General features: G+C 35.0%; 1 protein-coding gene across 1 annotated transcript in view; it reads left to right on the forward strand.

Moving 5' to 3' along the window:
- The window catches only part of FBXL13 (F-box and leucine rich repeat protein 13), a 38,766-nt gene that overhangs the window by 10,734 nt on the left and 15,217 nt on the right, over positions 1-12,815 (forward strand). The window contains 4 exon segments of the mRNA XM_054203265.1: positions 528-643; positions 807-971; positions 3,904-4,030; positions 11,685-11,768. Of these exon segments, the coding sequence (XP_054059240.1) occupies positions 528-643; positions 807-971; positions 3,904-4,030; positions 11,685-11,768 (492 nt within the window).

Below are 12,815 nucleotides of genomic sequence, written 5' to 3' on the forward strand. Positions count from 1 at the left end.
GAAAGTTATGCAGATAAAATTTCTCTCCTAATTTTTTTTTTTAAAACTATTATCTAATTATGTTTATAGATCTTGCTCACTGCAGTCACTTTCAGAAAATGTCAGTTATCTTGTCTTCTTTTGCTACTTGGGTATGGCTGAATTACGGTCTTCCAGTTTGAGAGTTTTTCACTTTTTTCAGTGTTAAAGCAAATAAAATATATGGGAGCAGCATTCTGCTACTGATTTTGCTCATCAAAACAGAATTTTCAGGCTTCTGCAAAAGTGATTGTCAACGAGGCCACTGTCTCGGGTGTCTGCCATACTTTATGTCTCCAGTAACTTACTTCTTTTCCTCGCGTTTCCAAACATAATAGGGAGAATTTCAGTTGTTTATATACCACTCACTATCTAGAAGCTACTGTTAAAAAGGATTATAACTATTTGAAATTGTAACATTTGGTATTATATGCAGAATATTTGATCATCTTTTGTTACGTGACAGCATAGGTATATGAATATTTTATTTCACCTTTTTCCCTTAAAAGGCTCTGGTTGAAAAATGCTGACAGATAATGTCTGTTGTCTTTCTTGACTGTCCACATCTTTCTGATACAACTTTTAAAGCTCGTGCTGAATGTTAACTTGTCAGGGTCAGCATTGAAGCTTAGTATAATAATTCACAAAATTATTTGGATGATGTATTTTTAAAATTCATCCAGATTATTTGAAATAAATAAGACTTTTTTCAACTGATTTCCCTGGGTATTTGGATCAGGCCCTTAATGTGTGTCAGATGTGTAACTTACATCTTCATACATTTCAGCAGGGAATAATGAAATTACTGCTTTAAGTCTCAAGTTGATGAGTAAATGCTGCCCATATATCAGGCGCGTTCACATGGCTGATTGCCAGAGGATTACAGATGCTGCTCTTAAGATGATTTTGCCATTGAAGCATAGTCTTGTACTGGATGTAGCAGACTGCATAAGGTACTATATCACATCCAGATTTCTGTAAACCATTGTAAACGAATTTTAGCAAAGTTAATTGTACTCATAATCAGTCCTGTTAGCACATTTTTCAATTTTAAAAATAAATTATTAGGATGTTAATACATGTATGATAATATTTTAAAAAAATATTTTATGCAAGTAGTTTTTTGTTCTTGTGTTCAAAAACCATTAATTATGACTCCAGTTCAAGCAAAGAAACCACCTGTAAATGTAATATTACTTAATAGCCATAGCATATTTTAGTGCTGGAATGTGACTGTGAGGAAGATGAAAATTATAACCAAAGACAATGCCAGTGCCACAACTCTATTAAAATTTGGATATTGTTTAATTTCATGAATATTGAAATAATACTTTATAACCATCTAGTAAGATATAAGACTAAAATATAAACAAAAGTGACAATTTATTACAATTACCAAGACAACACTGTAGTTTATGTTGTAGAGGTAGGATATATTTTACGTGAAGACTGTTTTCCACTTCAGGTGTCTCATGTATCAGTAGAAACAAAGACAAATGAAAGGGCTTCCAAAGTCGCACGCTTGTTCCTTATTCTGAGAGATGGTGATGGAGTCAGGGGCAGGAGGGAACAGGGAAGGCAACAACTCCAAACATTTCAAAATCAGCAGACCAATAAAATAATATAAAGAAGGTAGAATTGCTGCTTATCTTAACATTCCTGATGTCACGTGAAGTTCTAGGGGTTCTGCTTCGATGTGTAACTAAAACACTTATTGTGCCTGTTGATGGTGTATAAAAATGTGATGCCATTGCGTGTAGAAGCATTGAGAAGTGCTGGAGCAATACCATGACATCATGTTGGTAGCTCAGCCGGGCAGGGGGGACAGCTGCCTGCATTTTCTGGTTTAACGTTTAGAAGGCTGGATTTTCCAGTCTGTTAGCCAGATCTCAGGCTGTGAGTGGGTTTGCACATGTGTCTACTGTCTCTACTGCTAAAGAACTGCAGAATTACCTTAACGAAATATTTTAAGCAGTTGTAAAGCTATTGTAAAACCAGGTAGTTTTTTTAATTGTTTTTGCAGACACTGTAAAAGTTTGAGCATTAACAAAGTTATAGACTGTAACACATCTAAATTTAGTAAAGAGTTTCTCTCAACAGATATGAAAATACAAAAGGGGAATTGTTAGTTTTTACATTTCTCTTATTTGGGCAGTGTGTTGCTATAAAAGTTCACATTGTGAGTTAGAAACATTCAGGAATTTCTCATAGAAATCAAGGGAATCGCCCTACTGGTGGTAGAATCTTAGCAGATTTTGAAATGCTTAGCCATCTAAACGCTCTTAGTAACATTCCTTTTTTTTCATTGACATTTTATCTTAGTCTAAGAGTCTTAAGTTTTTCTAACTTAGTCATATGGAAATTTTTTTGAGAAATGAAAGGGGCAGAAAGAGCAAATCTAACAATTCAGAAATCTTAAATTATGCAGGGCGTATTTGACTACATGTGAAAAATGAAGAAAATTAACCGACCATGGTTATTAAAATTAAGAAATAATAGAATGTGAATAAAAAGGTGTTTAAAAATGGACACAGATAATGTGGTGGCTCATACTCTTGTCACTTTTTCCCCGTTTAAGTGTGTTATCTTCATGTATGGTAAAGCAGCGTGTGGCCTATGTAGTCAGCTCTCCAACCCTCTCAACTTGGTTGAAAGAATTTCTATCCATCATCTACTGAATTCTTATAACCTTTGTGTATATTATGAGGTAGCAATTCATGTGTGAGACACACAATTGATTAAGTGAAACGCTCCAAGGAAGAACTCAGGTTAACTCTTCATGCAGGTGTACAGAACTGCTACATACATATACCACCTATGACTTTTGCTTCCATGCTAGATCATTTTTTCTTTAAATTATTTCAGTTCCTTAAATTAACAAAGATACTAAACCAAATGTTACTCTGAAATATTTAAACAGGTTCTGATATTCTCTAGATGTTTTCCAAGCTCTGTCTTTTGGGGTGCTGTCATATCTGAGTGTTGGAGCTAATGGAAGTTCTCATAATCTCCAACAGACTTATTTTCAGAAAGTTCTGGTTTTCAGCAGTTCCAAAGAGCAGCATCTGTTCAATCAAGCCATTAATTATTCTGACTCCTTTTTGTGCTTAAAAGGCTATTAAAAAAATACCATTATTAATTTCTGCTTATCTACAATGTAGGCTGCTGAATGCAAATTCTATATTAACTTGCATGGAGCAGGAAAAATAAATATTATAAATATTGCCTACATTTCTCTTTTAGAATCAGAACAGTATTTATAAGTCACATTTTTGTAAACTCAATAAACACTCATGTCGGCACAAACAAAAAGCACTTTATTGTTAAATCTCTTCAATTCCAGTCCCTCAGGTCTCTGGTTTGGTTATAGGAAGATACAGTTTACGGAGCTTACACAGTAAGATTCAGTTTTCCGTGTACGGTCAGTGAGTGCTGGTTTGCGGAACCTCCAATGTCGTCGTTTGCTGTGTACTTTTATTTCTATAGCTGTAGCTGGGAGTGGGTACAGCCACGGGGTCCTGAATTCTGTCATTGCGGTGAGCTTTGAAGTTCCTGGGAAAGATGTGAGGGATTTGGAGATGGGGAAAAGTCAAGCACCAAACTAATTAAAAAAATTATTTTTATGTACTAGAACTCCTTGATTTCCATATTTTGATTTCATTTGATTGCTGTTCATGGTTTGAAATATATGTGATGCTTATGCATTGTGAGTGGAATCCTTGGAAGTGCCTACGTAAGCTAGGTGTCAAAAGTCTAGAGTGCTTATTTTCATAGGTCCCCTGAAAAGGCTTAGCAAGGGTTATTAAAAAAATATACTTACTATACTACATTTCTATAACAGAAGTGGAAAGCTGACCTTTCTGGTTTTTTCTTTGTTTAATTTAGATGTCATGAATTGACCTACGTAAATCTGCGTTACTGTGAAAACGTGACTGATGCTGGAGCTGAAGCTTTGGGAAATATGTCGTCATTGATATCCATTGGTATCTCTGGAACCAGCATCTGAGACTTGGTATGTGTATGATTAAAGAATGAAGAATGTGTTTACTATTTCTCTAGGCTTTCTGAAAAAAAAAAAGCAACAAAACCTCATTCATTTTAAAACCTGCATGGATATGAAGCAGTGGTGTTGCAGTGTTGCTAAAATGTATTTTAGAAATGTGTGTAGCACAGTATTAGCTGTATTGTCTTGTAGCACACTACAGCTGTATTAGCTGTAGTGTATAGCATATATATTAGCAATATATAGGCAGTAACCAATAAAAGGTAATTCTTAAGTTAGACCATTCTTACACTTGAAAGAGAGAAACAGAAACTGTCAGAAAGAGGAAGTTTAGCTGCTGTGAAGTTGATCTGAAAATAATGTTAGTTAAGAAGAATTTTTTTGGTCCAGGATGATTAGGCTTGAGAAAAACTTTTAAATTTGTAAAAATTGTGTTTTTCCTGAACTAGATTTTATGGTGAAACGCCCTGAATGTTAGGTCTAGTAGAGGCACTGCTCTACACTGTGGGCTAGAAAATAATTGCTAGTGAAAGAATTACTAACAAGGTATCTTCAATGTGTCAAGTTGCTAAGACTCTGGAAAGCAAAACAGTGAGCGTGGGAGCCAGGTTAAACATCGCAGGCCTTCGCATTAGATGTTCTTGGCAGGTCCTGCCTTGTGCGCAGGGTTCAGAGCCAGTTCTGCTGTTTCTTTTACTTTCGGGGCAAACCCTTTTCACTGGACACAGAAATCTAGGAGAAACCTCGTGAAGAAAACGTGCCATAGAGACTATTCACTCAGTCACTGTTCAAACAGAATTCTGGCCAGGAAGTTTATTATTTGGTTCTAACGCAGAATTTGTGCAAAAGTAATTAAAATACGCAAAAGTAATTAAAATGCCTATATCTTTTATGGAGGCCTGAAAATAATTAAAAAAAAAATTAAACTAAATAAAGAGGGTTGGTAAATCCAAGATGACTTCATTTAATGTAATCAGTTAAAATATCATAAACTTATATCTGAATGAAATTTATAATGCCTTGAATTACAGTCCCACAATGTTTCAACATAAACGTTTTTGTTCTCCTTGCCTGCCACAGCCAGTCTTTTAAAACGCTGTGTTGCTTCTCGCTCTAGTTTTCACATAGCACAGCCCGTGACCTCGGCAATAAGCCAAGCTCTTTTGCTTACGCTGCATTTCTAAGGCTTTTCAGCTGCCTCCCTCCCACAAGACAGATAAATTAACCCGGAAACTGACCATTCATCATTTTTGTAATTTCTGATCTGATTGCTAGTAGTAGCTACAAAACCGGTACGGTTTTTGCTGTTCATTGTGTTTAAGTATGTAACATTCACACTTGTATAATAAATGCATTTTCTAATCTTAAAACATTGATAACAGGAAATCTAGCAGTCTGCTTTGTAACAAGCTACTATTTGTATGCTTTGAATTTATATTACACATTTTATTCCCATCCAAATGAAGTTGTACTAAGATCCCTTTCAATTTAGATGTCGTAGGTGTTGCATTAAAAACGTAGCAGAAAGCACAATGTTTCATGTGCAATAACCAACACCATTATGCTGTGCTGATAAAGAAACGCTGCAAGGCTCATGTGCTTTCCTGCCGTCCGTGCAGTAGACCTCCACTGCTTTTGCTGCCTTGCTGTGTAGAATGTGCAACGCAGATTTGCACTACAGGACAATTTTCCTCTCTGGGTTTTCAAATGACAGCGGAGTCATTCTGCCCATCAAAGCAGAGCAGAATTTACTGCAATAAATATGACATATACTTAAGGGAAGGACAGAGGAGTAAAGATACAGTAGAGTCAGATTTTCTTACAGATTTGTGTTTCAGGTATGACTGGCAATGAAAATGGAAGTTTTTTCACTGTTGGCGCCTTTCTCTTCCTAGTTACTCTGGTGCCCAATAAGTGAATGTACCTGCTGCAATATGTCTTTCATTCAGGGAATGTGTAGCATTTGGAAGAAATATATTGACTCTTAGAATTGTCCCTGACAAGACATCTTGTTAATAAAAAAAAATAAATTACAGTACCCTGTAGACTCACAGTAATTAAAAAATGTAATGCTAATAAGAAATACATTAAAAGTCTCTCTTATGTCTATTATAATTATTATAATATTTTTTATAATAAGTTTATTATAAATATTATAATACATTTATTATATAGGAGAAGTTTATTATCCTTGTCCTGAGTCTACTCATCAACAGAAAGAGTGGAAATGGATTGAAAATAATTGTTGCTTGTATTCAGATGTTCGTATTGTGTAGAAAGTTATGCATTTTACATAGAGAGAAAATGCCTAGGCAAACTTCAAAACGCAAGCTATAGAGTAAGGCAAATAACTCATTGCATGTTTAAATTGTGTGTGCGCTTAGGTGTCCTGCTAAACAGGTCAAAGACCAGTCATTAACAGAACCAGTATCCTTCAGTGACGAGGATGTCAACTTTATGCATATGAGAAACTGGTGGCATACTGAAGAAGTTACTGTACTTTTCTCACTAGGGCTTCGACTATATTGCTCTGACTCTCATAAAATATATAACATTAAATAAAACCCTACCACAATTACTTTTTAAATATTAATTTATTCACTTAGTTATTTTAGCGTTCATCCTTTTACATTTCAGAATATATTTCCTTCTTCATTCAAAATTGATTTTTTAAAAATAAATAACACACATTTTTAAGTTTCAATATTTTTTTTAATAGTGCGAAGGACGTTTGTTCTGGTTTTGTCATTCCTGGAGTACTAGAAACTGTTTTTTTTAGAGTTATAAACAACTTAAAAGAGACTTAGATATGAAAAGATTTGCAACTTAATGACAACGTTTCTTTTTTAAAAAAAAACCTGCAACGACAGAGCAAAGATGTTGAGTTCTTTGAAAAAGTCACCTTTAAACTCTTTGAGAAAGCTCCTTTTTTTTCTAGCTAGCCTCCCATCCCTCATTGTTTTCCCTCACGTTTTGCTCTTCTAAAGTCCCTGGAAGAGGGAGTTTTTAAATTGCGGGTTTGCTGAACATGTTCATGAATGCATTCATAATATCACAAGTCATTTTAGATATCACTGTAAAGGTATTTACAATATATGCAAGGTGTTTAAGCTTTTATTACAGAGCTGGAAACAGTAGTAGTTAGGGCCACAACCTATTTGTCTTTCTTATAAAAGCAGACTCAGTGGAAATGCTTCCATGAGCCTGAGAAGCAGCTCTAAGCTTTATTCTCATACTCTCTCCATATTTTTGTTAAAATGTCTTGAACTTTTTCTGATATCTGTATGATACAGCTTCGGCAGCTTTGCTCCACCTCTGAGAGTCTGAAAGCGTGCAGCTGCCTGGCTTTTCTTGTTTCAGCACAAGCTGCCGATGCGTATGGCCTGGACCACCCATCTTCTTGGGACATAAAAAAAATATGAAGTATAGAAGTGTAAGGACATTGTCTTAAATCGAGCAGGATTTAGACAGAAAAAGTACAGCAAAGAATAATAAAAGGAATTGTTAAAGAACCTTAGTTGACTCCTGAGTTATATAGAGCATCCATCAACAAAACCAGTAGATGCCCTGACATAGAATCAGGGAAGCTTAATATCAGTGGTGAATTATATGCAGTGTAATAATGAGAGAGAAAAAAATAGCCTAAACCATAAAAAATAGGTAAAATACTTAAAAAATGCAAAGAACTCGGATGCACTTCTGAGATCAAAGATAAAAAGGAAATATGAAGTATATATAGAGAAATATTCCTTGCAATGACTGTCACGCCGTAAATACTCTCTCGTAATAACCTAAGGCCCCATTCTCTCTTCTGGCTGAAACGCCTCAAGAATTATCTGTGGCATCAAGTCAGTCGCAGGTATTTTTTTGTGTGCTATGTGTAGTTACTATGTAAAGTTGAAGATAATTTGTAATTGTTGGGAACTCTGGAGTAGTGATTATATTGACATATAAAGTTGGCTCAGCTATTTTCCTCTGATATTTTTGTACTTGATGATCTCCAGATCCTGGCTGGTCCTGAAGGCCAGGCTGCAACATTAACATTTGCTAATATTGCCAAATAGATCACAGAGAAAGGAAAAAAAAAAAAGTGACATTTTGTCTTCCCATAATTATCTAGAGTAATTTGTTTGCACTCTTTGTGGGATTCTGAATCTATGGTGACTTGAATCCATAGCCTGGCTCCACATTTTGGTCTGTTAGAAAATTAGGCCAGTGGAACTGAAGAAGAGCCTTGTAAAGGTTAAGAAATATTATGAGGCCTAGTAGGTATAACCAGCAACAGACTGAAAATGACTTAGTAGTTGCATTTGATTTCCAAATGATAGGATGTGACAAATCACATGCATGCCCAAGGCTGGAAAAAGGAAATGTTAAAATATATTAGTGGGCTCCAAATTTAGACATTAGCACTCCAATTTGCTTGGGGGAATAGAGGAGAATTTGACCTGGAGACTTAGGAACTTAATTCTGCATAAAAATAGGAAACACAGAGAGTGATTGCAATCGATGCCAGATGTGCTAACACCTTGAGTCCCAAAGAAAACAAGGAATTAAAGGTACTTAGCAATGTTGCAAATTGGGCTTAGTATTTTTACAGGACATTTTGTTATAATGGAAGCCCTGTCGTCTGGACTTAGTGTCAAGAAACGTTGGCAACCGTATTTCATAAGTTATCATCTGGTCTAAATGCAAATGGTGTTAGGTACAGAAATCAAATTTTATGGTACGGATTATGCAGTCATACAGGGGAATTTCTGCACTGTGATAGAAAAATGTTCTACAGTTCCTGTAAACAGATCTGACACAACTTTGTATTAGCTCAGGTGTTGGAAACGTTGTAGCTGCATTTGATTAAGAACTTACCCATTTTCCAGAAGGTTTTTGCTATCTGACACCAAACTTTATTCTGCCACATACGTAATTTTATTGGCAAAGTGATACTGCATTATAGCAGTTAAATCCTTCCCTTCTAGTGTTTGATCAATGAAACCAGTGCCTGACTGTGGGTAACCTGTGCAGAAATCTGAATGTTTCAGAGGATAAGCTGTGTCATTTAATATTAAATGCTCAGAAATGGAAGGTGGGAGATGCCTCTTAAGAGCTGTCTTCCAAGATTGGAGACACTTTGCAGTCTATCTGTTTGGTTTGGGGTTTGAACAGGAAGTAACATCTGTATATCTCTGGAAGATAAAGATACATTACAGATGCTGACCTTTAAGGTTACAAAGAGATATATGAACAGAAATATCCAAAGAAGTTGAAAATAGTGTAGCACATGGTTATTGTTAGCGAAAGACAGTACGTTCACTGCAGTCTGCAGTTGAAAGGCAGAGTCTTGCAGCTTGTGAATATAAATAATAAAAAGTTGTTCTTTGGTATGCCATAGCCTCAGAGGGCTTTTCTCTCTAGCACCGGTTGGTGCAGTAGGTACTCATTTTCTCATCTACAAAAACCTTGGTGAAGTAATAGTAAATGATCTGCAAATGTTTGTAGGCTTTACCTAACAAAGTAAATGAAATGAAACAAAAATGTAAAAACTGCTTGAAATAAACAGCTGTTGGAGAAGAATAGGAATTTCTTTTAAAGTTGTTTTCTAGATGGAAATGGTAATATACAAGATATACTAGAGATGCAGGACAAAGTCTTCCCTTTTTCAATGGCAACAGAAGATTGATCCAAGATACGTGGGGTGATTGCTTTATGTTAAGGGAGAAATATATTTTGAGAAACACAGAGAGTGGGTGATCCTCGTCTGTATGCTGCACGGCATGTGTTTTGCTAGCATCTATTTCCAGGAGTTCCAATGATAATGGGATAGCTCTGACCGTATCTTTCAAAAATGTCTGGAGGCTTAGTATAGAAGATAAAATTCTGTAGAAACAGGGGATCCCTGATGTAATTTATCAGGGAATATTACTGAATAAATCAGTCTAATAAAGTCAGTCTAATAAAACTAGTGATAATTGGCTTCTTTGTATATATGTTAAATACAAAAATAATAGTTAAAAATTTCATATAGATTAGACTTCCTGTGTAGAGCTTGTTTGAAGAGGTTTATTTTTGGAAATATAAAAGTTTCGTAGTTTTTCTACGTGATAGACAGTTCCTAATGGCATTCCTTGTCTTCCCTGTCTTCACTTGTTCCCTTCTCAAATCTGGAATTATTAATGAAACACCTCAAAGGAGACCTTGATTTTCATTGAAAAGAAACCTACTTATTCTGTGATTCAATGTCACCCTAATCCTATAAAATGATTATAAATTAACTTTAAACTCATAGCAGCATTAGTTGTCATGTAGCAAAAAATTATCTTTGTAATATTCTTTGGTACATTAAAGTGGTGCCACTTTTAAATAAAGAAAAATGCAAGAAGATATTATGAAATTATTCTATGATTCTGTGTCCGTGAGGTCACACCTATCACTATCAGTCTCCGCTGTAAGAAATTCAAGTTCTGACATAACCCCATTTGGGGTTTAAGTACATAATTGGGTTTTTTGGCCTTGAATAGGAGTGTTCTGGTCGACAAAAATTTGAAATCTGTAGATTTTCATGAAGCTGTTGAAAGTAATGGTCACCACATAACTGCGTCTGCTGAGAAAAATGCAAATTTCTTTGTTTTCGTAAGTAGCCAGGACTGGAAATCTCTTTCATTGTTCCATTTTTTGTTTTTATTCAGCCTGTGAGGTTTCAGGAATTTGCAAAATTTGAACTCCAGCCACACTCTTCCAGCATTATCATTACACTGTCCACATCTGGATTCCAGACACTATTTACTTAGGCTTATTTTTTCAAGACGATATTTCCTCTCTGTGCAGTGCTGTTTGCTGTCTAATTGTAGATAATTTATTAACCATATGGAATAAAATGATAACTTTGTTTTTCAGTAAAGTTGACTATTGATATGAAGCACAGAGGTATTCTGCTGTGACTATCAGAATACATTTTACAAAATCAACATTTAATCCTCCTTCAGATTAGAGAGTTTAGGTTCAGAACATGGTCCTGCTACTGGTATACAAGCAGAAAAAACACAAAGCACCTTTTTATCCTTTTGCACTTCTAAAACAGGAATTTACTGAAGTTTTCACCTCCCTATTGTCTTGAATACGGGGGTTGTTCAGGCACCTGTGAGTGTGAATGCAGCATTTCAAATCTTGTCTTGTACCACAGCTGTAGGCATAAAGCCCTTACCGGTAAGCAAATCATAAAGGCAGCAATTTTAAGATGTTATTTGGTTTTGGCAAATAATGCTTTGTTCTTCCAACAAAACAAAAATTGTGAAAAGTTCTTTCAAACCCAAATTTTGGAGGAGATCTGTAAATGTATTTTGCTTTATGAGAGTCCTGGTCTGTGTCCTGTGTTAGTATTTCACACCATGCGACTTTTCTTCAGTTTCTTTCTTTATGAACAATGAGGGAAATCTAATTTTTTGCTTTCTCAATTGAATTATTTCTGCAAAGAATTCTTAACCCTTGTACAAACTTCAAGCAAAAATCAAAAGATAAACTATATGCATTCTGCTGAAAATAACGTCTTCAGAGGTGCTATAATTCTTAGATAGAAGTTTTAATATATAGGCATTGGATATTATTGACCATCTTAACATATAATTGCATGTATTGATTTTTAAGATTAATTTTTCTGGAATTTTTTTAGGGCTTGACAGCCCTTAGCTGCCATGGAAAAATAAAGAAACTTTCTATACTAGAACGCAAAACCATCAGAGATACTGGGATTCATGTAAACCTTCACCTCTTTTCTTGGTGTTTCCTGGAAGCCTCTGTATTTCTTCAAATTAAAGATGTCCAAAACTGATCTTATTTTACTCTTTCTTCATTACACTGTTCTACACTCTCACAAATGATTCTTCTCTTTCATTCCTTCACGTTTTTTTCTTATTCTTTCCATGAATTTTCATGAGTCTTGAATTATGCCCTCTGCTTGACTCCGAAATTCACTCCACACGAGAGTTAATTTCTACTGAATTGGACTGTGCAAATTGCAGTCTAAATTGTTTGTACTATCATTTCTTTCTTGCTCTACAAATCCTTCACCAATTTCATACTTTTCCCATTGCTGCTGTGGCCTTTCAGGTCTTGCTTTCTGCTTCCTTAGTCAGTCATTTGTTGAATGCCATATTTAGATGACTTAGCAAGCCCAGCTCGATGCGGTAATTGAATTTCTTTTAACGTGTTACACTTGGTTCCTCACGTGCTGCTGATATATTGCTACACATCATTATCTCTTGGTGATACAAAATATATCTCAATATATGTCTAAAGGCGTATTTCTTACCAGCATAAATGGTATGATTACTATGATTAAAAATAACAAATTATATTTCAATAAGGAATGCTTTTGCATCTTCTCCAGATTGATGTCTTAGCTGTTTTATGGGAAAAATAGTACAAATTGCACTGTGTCATTATTTGAAGAAAACCTTTAAAAAATGTCCTATGAAAACATCAAATGCATAATTTATTCATATCTAATGATGAAACTATTCTGCTAGAAAAGCGACTAAATGTATTTTAAGCTATATGTTTGAAATATTGATCTCTTATGCTAAACATCTCATCATGCTCACAGCAAGACATCTATTGAATCTCACTAAACTTCACTTTTCCCATTGTTTTTCTTTAGAAAATTATTATATACAGTGGTTTTGAAATTTAAATATTGCATCTGTGAAATATAAAGCTAGATATCGTTCTTAAAAGAAAAAGATTAGGTTAAAATGTGTATTTTTTAGTGTTGTGATCTTAAACTTAGCCTATGAACTTAGAA

The sequence above is a fragment of the Rissa tridactyla genome, chromosome 1 (genome assembly GCF_028500815.1).
Source record: "Rissa tridactyla isolate bRisTri1 chromosome 1, bRisTri1.patW.cur.20221130, whole genome shotgun sequence".
Lineage (NCBI taxonomy): Eukaryota > Metazoa > Chordata > Aves > Charadriiformes > Laridae > Rissa > Rissa tridactyla.